The sequence below is a fragment of the Dreissena polymorpha genome, chromosome 7 (genome assembly GCF_020536995.1).
Source record: "Dreissena polymorpha isolate Duluth1 chromosome 7, UMN_Dpol_1.0, whole genome shotgun sequence".
In the NCBI taxonomy this organism is placed as follows: Eukaryota; Metazoa; Mollusca; class Bivalvia; order Myida; family Dreissenidae; genus Dreissena; species Dreissena polymorpha.
This window is the reverse complement of record NC_068361.1, coordinates 44995686-45013438: the sequence shown is the minus strand read 5'-3', so window position 1 is coordinate 45013438 and position 17753 is coordinate 44995686. Positions and strand designations below refer to the sequence as shown.

The 17753-nt window shown below is 36.0% G+C and overlaps 1 protein-coding gene and 1 non-coding gene across 3 annotated transcripts in view; both read right to left on the bottom strand.

Moving 5' to 3' along the window:
* Positions 1-4762: 4762 nt before the first annotated feature.
* Positions 4763-17753, bottom strand: part of LOC127838082 (uncharacterized) — a 35069-nt gene continuing 22078 nt past the window's right edge. For both annotated transcript variants that reach the window (XM_052365649.1, XM_052365651.1), the window contains exons 3-7: positions 14074-14210; positions 13808-13920; positions 8968-9117; positions 8318-8438; positions 4763-7483 (exon numbers count right to left, since the gene is read on the bottom strand). In XM_052365649.1, coding sequence (XP_052221609.1) covers positions 6066-7483; positions 8318-8438; positions 8968-9117; positions 13808-13920; positions 14074-14210 — 1939 coding nt within the window. In that variant the 3' untranslated portion in view covers positions 4763-6065. The remainder of the gene's footprint in view (positions 7484-8317; positions 8439-8967; positions 9118-13807; positions 13921-14073; positions 14211-17753) is intronic.
* LOC127840214 (U1 spliceosomal RNA) lies at positions 11582-11744 on the bottom strand. The gene has a single exon (XR_008030477.1). It is a non-coding gene; the product is annotated as a U1 spliceosomal RNA (small nuclear RNA).

The following is a 17753-nucleotide window of genomic DNA, read 5'->3' as shown; positions in this document are numbered from 1 at the left end:
AACTACATGAAAATTTTAATGGGTAACATCCCAGCACATGGCACTTGCTATCAACCCATGTATGAGCAAAATCTCAATGTCCGACAATGAATTGAGATGGAATGTTTAAATACTTGTTTCAAATCCTAGTGACATTTTGAATGGTACTAGTGTTAAAGTGTATACAGTCATTTAATTAAACTGTTTAAGGTCTACAGTCATTAAACAAAAATTAACAAGTTTACAGTACCTAAAAGCAAATCTAAACAAGAGCTTATGAACTATGAAATAAATGTAAAATGGGTACACAAATCATACCCAGAGGTATTCATATCCAAGTGTCTATACATGCAATATATGCATGCCATGGGTAACAACAATTAAACTCGCAATATAAGATTTAATGAATTCAGATGACATCAAAGTTACAAGAAAATTAATAAACTCTAAAATATAGTAAATAACGAAAGTGAGAAATTATATTGTTGTATTTTTGAGTAATTCCATGTTCTTGATTCATTTGTTTTCGATTTATTACATTACCCCTGTGGCTGTCTAAACTAACAACTGGTACCAGTTGGATGAGTATGTACATCTACTGTCAAGGTCATCAGCCGGGATCATGAGAAACCATGGAGATTTTCTATGACCACAAGTATATTTAAATGTAAAATTAATTGCCAAATTAATATATTTAATTTTTTAGTTTATGCTTGAAACAAAAACAATTGGAGATTTAACATCGCACAGCTGTGCATAAATACATCATAAATAAGTCCAAAATTGTTCAGTTCATTTTTTTTTCTAACATTAATTTTTTTCTGCAATAACATTTTTATATTTCCCTGAGGAACATTGCATAAACCACATTTCGAGGGGTTAAAGCCAGAACGTGATAACTCCTTTTTTCAAATAGTGGAGAAAAACGCAAAATTAAGGTTTGACAGACTACAACTTTTAAATGAATATGAATATCAGCGTAATATTTGGTTATAATATAGGTAATAGTATTGTTATGACATTGTAAACATATTATATGATTGCATACAATATTTTAATGCTTTTGTATTCAAAATAGCACTTACTTCATTCTGGCATAAACGTAAAACATATATATTTTCAGAGTACAACTGTGTTAAGTGCACTTGGTGCTATTTTGCATAAAAATTGAACGCTGCTTTTCCTATGCCATACAGGACTTAGTGCAATTAAAGCATAACAGCCTTGTGCTATGCATCTATTTTACGAGACTAAACGAAACATGTGCACTTTAAACAAGTTTATTTTAATAATTATAATGGTAATTCTTTTTGTAGAAGTACATACTTATTTTCTTTTGCATTCTAGATTTGAACAGGACATGCAAATGTGTCTCCAACCTTAACAATGGAAGAAAGTTAAGATTCAGATATTCTATTCCACATCTGCATCTTATCTATCTCCTATTGTATCTGGGTCTGGAATAATCTTGAAATACTGGTGATATTCTGAAGGAATTATCCCTTCAGAGCAAAGTGATGGCAGGTCTTTCTTCTTTGTTGCTGTAATTGGAAGTTTGGAATCTACAAGGGTTGTATGTCACATTTTATAGAAGGTCCTTTGATAGAGGATTTGATTTGATTTTATAGAGGATATGAGTTTACTACACTGAAAACTGGTATCATCAAAACTGCACTTAAAAAACACACACCCTGATCACAATTGTAGTTTTATCAATTTTATTTTTGTCCATATAACCTTTTGTCCACTTACATTTACAACATTTGGCGGCATTACAGTTTAAGCTACATGCTTGATATAAAAAGCGTCATAGTTTTTCATAGGCACTACAACATACGCAGTTCTCTTTGGTGTAATCCTCACAATTGGTTCCCCATTAGTAAATATACCAATGTAAATTTCTTTGCTCATTCAATGTAAGCAGGTACTATACCACACTCCATCTAAGTATGTCCACTTTCTAAATACCTTTGTTCAATGGTGTCTATGTTTTTACATTTTTCAATGCAACAGTAATAACCTAATTTCGATTTTGACCACTACAACAGTCAGAATAAAAACAGACATTCTTTACTGTGATGGGAAGGGATTTCATGTAAGTCAAAAGACAGTTTCCCATTTCACAGCCGCATTTTCCTTCAGTTTCGTTCCACAATAAACATGTCAAACTTGTGTTTTGTAAACAGTAAAAAAATATTGAAACTTTTTCTTTTTCTTTTATAATAAACTTGGCTCACACGAGAACATGGAATCGGTAAAACAGCCTCTAGATCAAATCTTAATTTACCATCTTAGTGGGAGAATAATGTCTTTTAGATAAGCACCAATGAAGGCATATTCTCCCTATCTAATTACAAATTAGCACAATAGTTTGTGTATTCCTGTTTAATTAAACAAGATGCAATAATTCCTTAACAAGGAAAGGGCTTCATATTTTGTTTTTACCTTAAAATATATGCACACATGGCTTATGTTTAAATGATTTAAGTGCACGTAAATCCTTTTGGCACGTTTTTCCTCTCAATATGTATGAAAACTTATTGTGCCAAAATGACTTAAGTGCACTTGAAGCATTCTGGCATACACCAGATTTGTCGATAAGCACTTAGTGCACCTTGGTTCTTTCGGATAAACTATGTTGTATTCAATATGTGATTCCAGGGAATAGTGCATATTGTAGAGCGTTGGAATAAATTCTATGAAAGTGCAAAAAAGTGATTTTTGATAAAAAGTGCACTTATCACGTTCTGGCTTTAACCCCTCGATTTACTTTCTGCATTTACTATATGACCAAAGAATGCAATTCCATTGGCTTCAAAATTGAATGCTTCAGTTTGTGTTTTTATTCTCAAAAGAACAACAACTTAACTGATCCCAGCAAGGCACCCCCCCCCCCCCCACACACACACACAAAAATGCCAATTGGAATTATAAAACTATAATTGCAAAACTGTTACAGATGGTAACTTGCTGTAAAGTGTATTTCATAGACATCCCGAACATTCTTTGTGTCTACCCATCACAGGCTCAAAACTATTGTTATCACTTTAACATGTAATTAAATATGAATATTTATTGTATAATTATGTGAACATATGAAATGTTACATTATACATAATAGAAGTAAACACAAAATATACAGTGTTATTTACAATGCATGTATGTAAGCGAACATAGTTGGTCAAAATAAATATAACATGTCAATTTGTACAAATAGGGTAAGGAATTTGATTATATCAGTAAATATCATGTAATTCTTAACAAAAATATATATTAAAATAAAATATTTACATTTCATATCAATTACAAGAGAGCAAAAGGCCATAGATGGCTCACCTAAGAGCTGAAGGAACCAAAATGTTTTTATCAACTTTTATGATGCTTCCAAAAGCATTGTAGGAATAAGCCAAATTATCTTTACACACAATTTGAAGGGCAAGTTCCATGGAGATTTGACAAATAAAGGGCATCAAAAATGTTCAAGCACAATAACTTAGTTTGATCAAGTGACCTTGTTTTTAACCCCCCATGACCCAGTTTCAAAATTGGTTGAGATATCATTGGGACAAACTGTTCTGACCATGTTCCCTAAAATTTGGGAACTAAATGTGTTCTATACCTTTTACATTATGTTATTTAAATTTGACCTAGTGATTAAGTTTCTGACTGAACATGACCCAGATTTTAACTTTGCCAGAGATATCATTGGGACAAAAAATTCTGACCAAGTTTCATGCAGATTGGGTTTAATTGGATGTCTAGTGTTCACAATTTTTTTTCTTAAATTGAACCTAGTTTTTGACCCCACCTCACCCAGGTTTACACTTAGCCGAGATATTATAAGGACAAAAATCTAAATAAGTTTCATCAAGATTGGAAAACACATAAGGTCTCTAGAGTGTTCACAAGCGTTATCTTTAATTTGACATAGCAACTTACCTTGAGGACCAGAAATGACGCAATTTTGAACTTGGGCGAGATATTATTGGAAGAAATGTTTTGATTTTTTAAAATGAATATTGGAAAATAAATGTAGCCTCTAGAGTTTTAACGGGGGTAATATATGCTAGAGAAGATGGACGACAGACGAAGCACCACCTGCAATGGACAAAAGGTGATCAACATTGCTCACCATAAACATGGTGTGTCTCACATTTTATACAACATAGACAAATATGCATGTCTTCTAAGAACTGGCACCAAACAAATGTGAAAACTAATTCCCATAAACATAGAAACAACTAAAAATGTGTCGCAGACAACATATATTGGTACACAGACTAAATAACTACATACTCCAGAGTGGACAAAAAGCAATAAGTCAGCCAAAAACTGGTCCCAGATAAAATTCCTTTCCTACCAATCATCCACATGTTAGGCTCATACAGCTGTGAAATGTGCCAATCAGTAAAAAAGGAGATGAAAACACAACATTTTTTGTCTATAAATTTCAATGTGGAAACACAGACAAGGGACATAATTCTGCCAAACCACCTTTGTTTACGATCAAGTCCACATAAAGGTCAACCGCAAAAGTATTAGCGAGATCTATCCAGTAATAAACAGGAGTTTAATACTAAACATCTAGGTGTAATTTTGTTTGGATTCGTAAGTGAAATTCTTTATGCTCCTGACTCTGTAGAGGCATTAAAACTATCCAGAGGTATTGCACAAGCACAGACGCTAAAACTAACTTGACATAGAAATATGTTGCCAATTAATTTTTGCAACATGACTGTTGCAAATACACCAAATGCTCTTGTTTGCCAAGGCAGGGTGCGGAATCAAGTTATTTTAAAGGGTTCACAATTAAATGTTAATGAATGTTATCACACCGGTGAGTGCAGTTTTTTCAAATTACTACTTAGAACTATTTTTTTTTATGATTTTAACTAGGGCATAAAAGACAGTTTTATGCTGATTATGGCAATGAAATACACCAGAATTACTTTATTTAATAAGCCTGTGTTCTTGGCCAAAACTTTTATGTGTTCCGCATTTATGTACACAGTTATGCTGCATGCAACGTGAAATTTTGGCACCAATTTCAGACGAATTCAAGGATTGATTCTTAAATCTAAAGATATTGGCACAAACAGCAAGAAAAACTTTCCTTTAATCACTCAAGATTTTTGCAAATGAATACCAATAACATGAGATATTTGCAAAGTGAATTTTTTAACATTAAATTTACATTCTGCACAGCCCGTGTTTAGACCACTGCAAACCCTGTTGATCCTGCACCCTAAAGGCAAGGTTGTCTCAGCTATGCAGCAGTATATTAAAGAATGATATAATCACATCTTTCAGGCTTGAAACCCCAGAATAACAAGTGTTCAGAATGATTGTCCAGGGGCAGAGGTCTGTTTTACAAAAAGGATCAAATGTATACAAAAGATTTGAAATAATTCTACAACAAGAGCACCCCATAACGGGTGCCAACGCTTGACTGCGGGTGCATTTTTTTAAAGGTCACAGTGACCTTGCCCTTTGGCCTAGTGACCCAAAAATGGGTGTTGCGTGTAGAACTCATCAAGGTGCAGCTACATATGAAGTTTCAAAGTTGTAGGTGGAAGCGCTTTGATTTTAGAGCCAATGTTCAAAACCTTGACAAAATGTTAAGGTTCTAGCACGACGCGGACGGCAGACACAACGACGGACACGACGAGCTGGCTATGACAATACCTCGGGTTTTCTCCGGAAACAGCCGAGCTCAAAATGAAAGTATATCAAAAATATCAAACTTTTAGAAACTCTATTTTTCATTGTACACTTAAACTAATACAAAGTACATGTATAATGAAACAGAAGCATTAGCTACTAAGAAAATAAATGCATGTCAATTGTTTTGAGAATACAAGTGAGTTGGTTCACTTTTTTGTTAAATTTTAAAACTGTTAATAAAACAAAATCTATATAAAAAAGCTTAATACATGTTTGTAGTACATTATTGGAAGAGATACTGGCAAAATGAAAGCTGTACAATGATTATAGTAAAAAAAGAAAAATATACATGTAAACCGAAAAACGACATGGTACAAGAAGCACTATTTAAATGTAATGCTTTCTGACACAGAGCCAGACAGCTATATGAAGCTCTCCTCCATCCGTTCCCCATCACTCTGTAACCGCATCCTCGATACCTGCACTGATGGCACAACTGAGTCTTCAAGATCGTTAATATTCTGTCGCCATTTCTGTAGCTCGCGCGTGTACCCCGGGTCGTTGTATCTATCAGTTCTATTATACCCCCCTGCGTCTGGCACTCCTTGTCCATGAATTGCCCGACTGGCTATTGCCTTATGTCTGGCCAGAATATCCCCACTGTCCCTCTCAGGACTCTCCTGTTCAAACGCACGATTGTAATATGGTGTCTTTGCTAAATCCCCATTTATACTGTTCTTCCCACTCGACCGAGCCCCGCCCTTCTCAAGTCTGTACTTCGAAGATTCTTGATCATTCTCCCCAAAGCCGCTATCAGATGCAGAGGTATCAGAGCGACCGCTGCCCTGTTGTCGGTGGAACCCCCTAGGGGCCGCGACCGACTGATGAACCCCAGGTCCAGGGTTCTGCTGTCCTTGACTCCTCCCCCCATAACTCTGTTGTCCCTGAGAAGCACTCCTGTAAGTGTCATTGGGGTAGTATGGACTTCTGGGAGGGTTTCCATGGCCATCTGCCTCTCTCAGTCTGCTATCAGGGTTAGGGCTGCGTTGTGGAGGCAACTTGGACGAAAATCCCCCGTCATCTGGGTCGTCGTCTGTAAGGTAAGTGGAGTGTGCCGGGCGTGTCTGGTCCATATACCCTGCTTTATACCTGTCATCACTAACACTGTGTGAAACTGGTGTCCTTGGAGCATTATAACTTCCAACATGCTCTGAGTTATATTTATCCACACACTCTGTGTTATATTTATCGGCACGCTCTGTGTTATACCTATCCACACTCTCTGTGTTATATTTATCCACACGCTCTGCGTTATACCTATCGTCACTCCTCCCATGTGTCGAGACTGGTGTCCGTGGCCCAGCAGGGCTCTGAGCTAAGAGCCCAGCCTTGCTTGAGTTCATCTTTTCATAGGGAGACACATCAGCCCCGTGTTTCACTGCCCTCGGAGACACTGGCGCACCCAACTTTATACCAGCATATGCATGATCTGCCTTTCCCCTGTTTAAGTCCTCATATGCATGCGTATCCCTCCCCCCGGTTAATACCCGCGCCCTACCCCCGCTGTATTGGTTCCCCTGACTCTGGGATACAGGCCCAGCTGGTACATGCAGGTCCACTGACACCTCATACTTTGCTGCCTGGTTGGCCCGCCTTGCTGCCCGACCTAGAACCTTGCCCGGGGCCTTCAAGGGTTCCTCCTCGGGCACAAAGTCTTCCCCGCCCACTGCCCCCTCCTCTTCATAATCATAATCTTCCCACTCCTCTTCATATTCATCTCCCCGTGCCAGGGGGTCAATGTTCTCAAACTGCCAGCCTCGCAAAAGGTCCTGGAGTTCATCTGGAGGAGAAAAAACATATATCATAATTTCCCAGGTTACAAGTTGCACTGGAGTATCAAATGCATTCCCATTTGTCCAACATTGTTTAGAATTGTATCATAAATAATACGCACTAGGTACAGATAACATAATAATGTAAGAGATGTCATTTTATAGTAAATTTAATAAAAAGTTCAGGAATTTGTTTAATATGCAAGTTTGGCTAGTTTAATGACATCATATTGCCTTGAAATGTTTTTCTTCTACTGAAAAACCCTGCTAGTTTTACCAAATCATGTAGATTCATAACAAAAGATGTGTTATGATTTTAATGTTGTAATTGTAATCTATTAAAAATGAAAACATTATATGAGATTGGTGATTCAGTATTAAATATAACATGTTTGTAAAACACAAACATGGTTTATTTTACATGTAAAACACAGAATGGGTAATAACGTGACCATCAAGATGGTGACAGCCATGCCAGGTATTCTTGCCATTTAATAGCCTTTATTACTTTTATTAATTTTTTGAATGCAGCTCGTAATCCAGCCATATTAGCAAAAAAGTTAATTTTGTTTTTATTTCCCCTATATCGCGACTTTACTCACTATGAACATTTGAAGCAAGTAAAGTCAAGATATAAAATGAATATTAATTTGAAATGACGCAAATCACTGGAAAGTGAGCGGCTTTAAAATATTGAACAAAGGTAATAAAGGGTATAAAACAGCGAAAAATACCTGTTTTAGCACAGACCACGCCATCTTGATTGTCATGTGATTATCCCATTGGAAACAAGTGATACAAAAAACTGCAGATTAGTTAAAAAACCAATGCACATGACCTACCCGGCATGATAAGGCGCAGTGCAGGGCTGCTCCACTCTGATCTGGCGTCAGACACAGTTCGATGTACTATCTCACTCGGTAGGATGTCGTCAAACTCAAAATGGATGTCATTGTTCTTGGTCTGATAGTCAAACAGTAAACCAAGTGTTATGTTGCTTGAAAGTTGTAGAATATCAGACTCTCCTCATAATTTATCAAAATGTCGTACATTTTTTAATCTTCTAGCAAAAAGTTGAAGTATTTTTACTTTCTTAGAATCTAAGTAATAAGCCTCAGCATTAAGACGTTATTGATGTCTTATGAGCAAACTTAGTATTCTGGATTTCCTTGAAGTTTTTGAGAGGCACATTTTTTGCCAGATGTTAAGGCAGTCTTGGACAAAAAAACAACTTATTACTATCACTTCAATAAAAATCTAAAATTATCAATGTTAAATGAATAACACAAAAAAAGAAGATAAACTTTGAAATGTTATTGCCACTAACTAGAGGTTGTCACGATAGAAAGGAATACCACTTATGATTCAACATTTTTACACAAGTATGAAATTACACAATATCAAAATGTTATCACTGGGTCATTTCAAATTTTTTAAACATAAGGGCAAGGTTTAATTCCCTTGTTTGTGACTACCAGGCCCCTATACGCACCATCGTGAAGGAAGAACGGGAGGCTCGGTTTCCAGGGTAACGGATGACAATCTCCGCGTCCTGAAACTCAACAAAGGTGAACCGCCTGTTGATGTCCTCCTCCGTCAGTCTGTCCATGTACACCTGGGCCAGGAACTTGTTGAACGACAGCTGAAACGAGGCAAAAAACATGTGATCAGTGTTACGGCCTGGGCCAGGAACTTGTTAAACGACAGCTGAAACGAGGCAAAAAACATGTGATCAGTGCTCAGGGAAAAATGCATGTGCGAAAAGTATTGTCCCCAGATTGGCCTGTGCAGTTCACAGGTATTGGGCGCGTGAACTTGTTGAACGACAGCTGAAACAAGGCAAGAAATATGTGATAAGTGTTACGGTAAAACCAGGATAAACGCGTGTGAGAAAAGTGTTGTCCTGTGCAGTTCGCACAATAAAAGCATGGATGACCCTTTCCACATTTATGGTATTATTTGTTTAAAGGAATTATCCTATGCAAAAAACTGCTAAGGATTTGTATTGAGATCGACCTTGACCAAACAAATCCCAAATACAATTTCTAGGTAGGTCCTGGTACAAGCATGCTTGCTAAATTTAAAGTTTTATCTAGGTTGATCCATGTAAACGAAAGTTATTGGAAACCACCTGTTTGACGCCACCTGCCATTAGATCCAACCCCCCACACCCCAACCTTAAAACCTGCTTAAACAATGTTATCAGGTTTAAGAAACCATACTTTTCTTGAAAAAATTTAAATTTGTCAGATTTGTTTAAGGATATAATTTGAGATAAATTGGATAATAATGCCCACATAGATCTTTATAAATGCACGGTTGCTTTTTAGATATATAGGATCTGGCATTAGTTGTCATATCATATCATATTTTATTAAACAAGTTTCCTGGATGAGTTTAATAAAATATTGAATGATATGACAACAAGTGTCAGATCTTTTTGATAACATGCTTTTAAAGGAGCAAATTGAATAAATATTTATGCAAACATAATGATAAATCCCGAATGTTGTTTACATCTCATGAGGTCATTTGACGTTGCAACATCATTTCAGCAAAATAACAAAATCGATTGGTCAATGAACGAAAACTAAGCCAATGAAAACGCTTAAAAATGTTGTATTACACGTGTGTAATATAAAAAAATATGTAATGGTTGTATTACTTGAACAGGGTATAGCATGTGATAAAAGCATATGTATATATTATATATAGTGAAAGAATATATTTTTTTGCCATTTTTTTGTTTCTATGACTTCAAACACAGCTGCAATCCATGGTTGGCATAACTTGGTAATTTTAACTTGTTTTAGCAAAAGTAATATTAACACCCTTAAGAGCATATAACATAAGAAAATTTACTTTTTTCTAATAGAAATTTTCAAAAATGTATTTATACTACTTAAGAGTTGATGTATACATGATTCATATCGTTGAATAAGAATGCATTACATATTGTTATTTAGCATATTATTTATGTATTTGTTTGCAATTTTGAAATAAAATGGAGTTGGAAAAAAAACAAAAAAAACTCGCTAAGTGATTGCCTGAACCACACACATGTCGTTTTAATTATTCTAATCCCTGGCAGCCACCCACATAAACATATAGGTTAAGTAGCTTTGGTTAATAAAATACTGTCGTCATAGCAGTAAAACTGTCATGTTTTCAGCATTAACTATTTCATCTCCAATAAACCGGCTAAGCGGATACACTAGCTTCTCACTTTACTCTTGAAATAGATACATCTGGTACAAGTGCATACTGTGCACTGGTATTGCTGTTCTTTATGCTGACATGTTTTCATAATTTACCTTTCAATCTGTTAAGGTATTTTACATTACATGTATATCCATCTTTTCATCATTGCATTTTAAATGCATTATAATCCATAGCACACAGTATCAAGGTCAGTGCAAACTTAGATTGTCTAGAAATTATCATTTCAACTGGTTACAAGGTTCACTTAGGCCAAACTAGAAGTATGTTTGACCAGAAACAAACAAGACAAGATAATTATCAGATATAACCATATAGCTCATGAAGATGCAAAATCCATTCACACAGTACTTCAAGTTCACACCTCACAGTTTTTATGGAACTCCCAGCATTTGGAATGATACTCAATTGAACAAGAGATGTACCTTAAGTCACTTACATGGGGTGGAAGAAACCGAACTAAGCAAGTTTCATGATATTTGGGCCAAAAATTGGGCCTGTAGAATGTGTGAACGATTTTTACATAATTTGACCAAGTGACCAAGCTTTTAATACCATCTTACCCAGTTACAAACTCAAATGAGAAATCGTTGTGATAAATGTTCTGCAAATTTTCATGAATCTTGGGAAAATAATGTGGCCTTGTAAGTGTTAACAAGCTTTTTCACCAATTTTATCTCCAGTGCTAGTTTTAGGCCCTGTGTCATCCAGTTTCAAATTCTGCAAAAAACAGTAGGAATGTTTGAGATATCATCAAATGGACTAGATTTGACTTTTAAAAATAAAGAAATCCAGCCTAAGAGTGTTTATTTATTCAAATTTTTACATGTAAATAATATTGTCAGAGTATTTCACTGCTTTTAACAAGAGTTTCTGTAACTTTTTTTTCAGGGTTAGCGCGAACGCAGACCCCACACAAATAAATTGCGTACCCGAGTAACCCACATTTGGGGCTATCGCAGGCGTCAGCCCAACCGAAGTGCAATGGAAGGGCCTCTTCCTGGGGAAACCTCCTTAGTGATCAAGGTGTTCCCTGTACCAGGTAAGTATGATTTGCTAAGGTCACATTACACATTATACTCGGCCACCATATTCACAATCACGTTAAATTGACCAAAGTACTGAATCAATCACGCTTTTCTAACATTTAATTGTAACATAAATATTTTCATTTTCATCATTCTCAAAAACGAAAGAAAATTTTATCTTTTTTCTAAATATATGTTTTTATATCACTAATTTCTTGGTTTTTAAGTGTTTTATCACAGAATATTGAATTCCATCATTACGGAAGTGAATAGAATGTTATAAATATCCTATGCTACAAACAAAGATTAAGGCAATCTAAAAATAGCTTAATATTTATTTAGTCAACCATGTTGATCTATTTATAGTCGAGAACGTCAGTCATTTCAACTGTACGTTTACTCTCCCCTGAATACAGGTAAAAGCAATAAACCTGTTACAGTACAGCATTCATCGATCTACAATATTTCAGCGTTTTACAATAATTCAAGGATATAAGTTCTAGCCTGAATCAACCAATATGAAAAATGAACAACGAAAACAATGTGCACACACAACACGCCTATCTTGTAAAGTTTTATTTATTTCCTTGACTTTCTTAAAGCATTTGAAAGAATGCGTCATTTGTTCCGTGCAAATTAAACATTCAGTATTGTTATTCAAGTAGATCTATTGTTAAGAGCTTACTTTGATGTTCTCTAAAGACTTGACAATTGGTGTCTGTGTCACTTATTATAGCTGTCTGTAATGCAACAATATGTAGGAAACTGCAAACATCTATTCTAAGTCCACTCATTTTCTTATTCTTAGTAAAAACAGCTTTTTATTAAAAGATTATCATTTAAAGCGCAGAAAAGAAAAGAGTATCCTATAATCAAACATGTGTAGCACAACATTTAGCTGCATTATCTTTTAACAAATACAGTATTGAAATCATAGCTTTACCGAGACACATGTAATACAGTATTGAAATCATAGCTTTACCAAGACACATGTAATACAGTATTGAAATCATAGCTTTACCGAGACACATGTAATACAGTATTGAAATCATAGCTTTACCGAGACACATGTAATACAGTATTGAAATCATAGCTTTACCGAGACACATGTAATACAGTATTGAAATCATAGCTTTACCGAGACACATGTAATACAGTATTGAAATCATAGCTTTACCGAGACACATGTAATACAGTATTGAAATCATAGCTTTACCGAGACAAATGTAATACAGTATTGAAATCATAGCTTTACCGAGACACATGTAATACAGTATTGAAATCATAGCTTTACCGAGACACATGTAATATTGCAGAATACTGCAATTACTTGATATTATTGGTGGATAGAAGAATGTCCCAAGTTATATTATTAATGAATCCAAATCATAGCATTCATTTTGTCACTTCTGAAAGGTAACCTTTATAACATATCTAAATTGAAAATGACTTAACTATTGCAAACAAAATGGGGAAATTGAATAGATACACACTGACTTAAGGTAGATGCACACTGACCTATGGCAAATGCTGATATATTGTTCTTTCCAGTGAACTAGTTACAATGGGTACTGATTATGCACAGCTGTTGCCATAAGGTCAGCAATTTATGATAAGAACCATTGTGTGACAAAAGGCAACATTTTTGTGGATATATAGCTTATTATCAACGAAAATCAATATTATTTTTTCTCTCAAAACATCATTTTTACAATGTACATAGTATTTGTTTCTGTCCTAGGAACAGACTCACGCCAGGCCTTGATTCACAATATAACAATGTTACCCTTCTATTTGGCATTCTGATGCTATTATTTGTTTCCAAAAACCTTCACATAACACTTTCCTACAAAATTAGTGCACAGTGCCACTGGCATTTACTACAAATGACCCTGCAATTTAATACATAATGGCCTTAAACAATTAAAAACTATCCTTGATTCATGATTCTTCAATAGATGTGCAGATTTCAAAGTTCTTCAATAATCGCCACCAATTTGGATTATTTCAATTTGCCACCTGATACTTATTTCAGAAAACAAAAATTCCAAATGACTACTATAACAGTAAGGATATGTCCCATACCTCCATCACAAAGGGGCGTCCCTGCATCATCTTGTTTCTTGCTGCATCCATGGCCATCTGTATACGACTCTTGATCTTGGGGTGGTTCTGGTTGATCAGCAGCAGCCACTTCTCTGAAATAACCAAGATTTATTCAGGCTTCTTCCCCTACATCTAATTCAATAGAGCAAATGTCAGCAATTTGCATATCTAGGAAAAGTCTGAATAGTTTAACTGACAGCTGAAATTTAGTTCATAATGGCGAAAATTCAAATGAAACACTGTACCTTCGTCGGTGTAGAAGGAACATCGAAGCACAGACAGTCCCTTACTGACGTAGGCAGACGGCTGTAGGACAAGTGGGCGCTTGGAAAGCTCAACGATAAACAGATCCAGTTCCTCATACTTCTCCATCCGGTAGATCCTGAAAGCATGGAAATAGTGCATTAAACAATGGTAATAGTAGTGTCTGAAATAATGGTAATAGTAGTGCCAGAAGTAATGGTAATAGTAGTGCATGAAATCATGGATATACAAGTGCATGAAAGCATGGAAATAGTAGTGCCTCAAATCATGGTAATAGTTGTGTTTGTAATCATGGAAACAGTACTGCCTGAAATCATAGTGCTAAGTAGATCACAAAACCATGGTAATAATAGTGCTTAATACAAGATTTCTTTGAGAAACACAATGCCCCCCAGTAAGCCAAATATGAAGTTGCTATGTAGTTTATCAGGGTTGCCACCAACCTGATGAAATAAAATTCCCCACACAACATTGACCTTTAACCTAGTGACCTGAAAATCAATAGGGGTCATCTGCGAGTCATGATCAATCTACCCATAAAGTTTCATGATCTTAGGCGTATGCGTTCTTGAGTTATAATCCGGAAACCATTTTACTATATTCGGGTCACCGTGACCTTGACCTTTGACCTAGTGACCTGAAAATCAATAGGGGTCATCTGCGAGTCATGATCAATCTACCCATAAAGTTTCATGATCCTAGGCGTATGCGTTCTTGAGTTATCATCCGGAAACCATTTTACTATTTCGGGTCACTGTGACCTTGACCTTTGACCTATAGACCTGAAAATCAATAGGGATCATCTGCGAATCATGATCAATCTACACATGAAGTTTCATGATCCTAGGCGTATGCTTTCTTGAGTTATCATCCGGAAACCATTTTACTATTTTGAATCACCGTGACCTTGACCTTTGACCTAGTGACCTCAAATTCAATAGGGGTCATCTGCGAGTCATGATCAATCTACCCATGAAGTTTCATGATCCTAGGCGTATGCGTTCTTGAGTTATCATCCAGAAACCATTTTACTATTTCAGGTCACTGTGACCTTGACCTTTGACCTAGTGACCTCAAAATCAATAGGGGTCATCTGCGAGTCATGATCAATGTACCTATGCAGTTTCATGATCCTAGGCCCAAGCGTTCTTGAGTTATCGTCTGACAACCATCTGGTGGACGGACCGAACGATCGTCCGACATGAGCAAAGCAATATACCCCCTCTTCTTCGAAGGGGGGCATAATAATTATAACAGTGGTGTCTGAAACTATGGTAATAGTAGTGCCTGAAATCATGGTAATAGTAGTGCCTGAAATCATGGAAATACTAATAGAAGTGTCTGAAATAATGGTAATAGTAGTGTCTGAAATCATGGTAGTAGTAGCGCTTGAAATAATGGTGCTAAGTAGATCACAAAATCATGGTAATAGAAGTGTCTCATGGTAAAAGCAGTGTCTGAAATCATGGAAATAGTAGCGCCTGAAATCATGGTGCTAAGTAGATCACAAAATTATGGTAATAGTAGTGCTTGAAATAATGATATCATGGAAATATTAGTGCATAAAATCATGCTAATAGTAGTGCCTGAAATATGGAAGTAATAGTGCCTGAAAACATGGTAATAGTTGTGTCTGAAATCATGGTAATAGTTGTGACTGAAATCATGGTAATAGTTGTGCCATAAATTATGGTGAAAGCAGTGTCTGAAATAATGGGTACAGCAGTGACTGAAATCATGCTCATAGAAGTGAATTAAATCATGGTAATAAAAGTGCCTAAAACCATGGTATTATAACAATCTTAAATCATTATATTAGAATCAAATCTAGACATAATTTAAAACAGCCACAATTAACAGTCCAGATTCAAGACAAAGGGAAAATATTTTCATGAAGCTAATCCAAGTTGGATGTCTTATTCCAACTTCACATTTTATTTATTTGTTTAATTGCCTTACATCAGATTTATAAAGCAGTGTTTCTGTTTATAATGTTCAGTTTGGTTTTGCCTACATATTTGTACTAATGGCAGCATTTAATAAAACTGAATACATTTGACAATAATCTGTGTAAGTCTGCACCTTTGGTTTGGTCAAAATGAATACTACTGAGTTTGGGGGCAAAATTAAATCAAACAACTGTTCAATTTGTTGTGGCCAAAGATTATATACAAGAACTTAAACCTGAATTCCCGAAGGCTGTTGTTTACAATTTAAGCGTGCTATATAAACTTATGTGCATTAAACATTAACCTAGTATCCTCAATAAACTTATAAGAAAGTGAAGTAAACAAAATGGGCCATTCCGATCCTATGGCTTTATTATGCAGTGTTTTTTTTCCATCATTTTGGGAATGGGACAGGGTCCCTTAATGATTGGGAAAAATCTCGTTGTTTTGGCTTAAATTGGGAAATTAGTGTTACTTTCTTTTTATTAACAAATGCTTACAAATTGAAAATAAAGTGATATGAATAAATTAACTAAGGTTTAACTAAAAGAGCTTGATGGGAGATGACCTAAAAGTTGTAATTTGTTTTTGTTTTTTTTTTTGGGGGGGGGGGGGGGGGGGGTTTAAACCTTCAATTCGGAGTGTTTGGATCTCATTTAGGAATAATATATACATTTTTTCATTAGGAATGGGTCCCCCTACAGGCAAATTCATTGAATTGATATTCCCCCCCAATATACTTCTGGACACAAAACTTTCCTGGACAGATGGACAACGCCAACGTGCATCATCCTCTTATCCATATAACTCCTTTAGTATCCAATGGTGTACAATGCCATTTGGCATGCATCATCTTCTTATCCATATATATACTCATACCAAATTTCAATGAAATCCGCCAAAGCACTTCCAAGATATGGCTCGGGACACAAAAAAGCATTTTTTCAAGATACAAAGAACCATAACTCCGTTATAAACAGATGTTGTACAATGCCATTTGGCGTGCATCATCCTCTTATCCATATATATACTCATACCAAGTTTCAATGAAATCCGCCAAAGCACTTCTAAGATATGGCTCCGGACACAAAAAAGCTTTTTTCAAGATACAAAGGGCCATTACTCTGTTATTAATAGATGGTTTACAATGCCATTTGGCGTGCATCATCCACTTATCCATATATATACTCATACCAAGTTTCAATGAAATCCGCCAAAGCACTTCCATGGCTGCAGACACAAAAGTTCCGGACGGATGGAAGGACGGAAAGACGGACGGACGGAAGGACGGAAAGACGGACGGAAGGACGGACAAAGCCAAAACAATATACCTCCGCCTAAGGCCTGGGATAAACAAGAGCACCGCCTTGCGGGTGCAGACCGCTCATCCATTTTTCTTTTTAAAGGTGTAGGGACCTATCTCAATTTCAATCACAAAGGAGGGAGGGGTGGAGTGGAGAGGGGTGTATAGTGTGGGGGTATGGTCATTTATTACATTATCTTCCAAAAATGAAACAAAAAGCAAAAAAATATATTTTGGGGGGGGGGGGGGGGGGGGGGGGGGGAGATTCTTGGGTGGGATGGTTGGACAGTATTTCAAAAATAAAATAATAAAAATAAATATTTGTGTTTTTTAACCATGTTTGAAAAAAACAAGAGATGTGTTTGTCAGAAACACAATGTCCCCTATTGCGTCGCTTTGAAATAAAAAG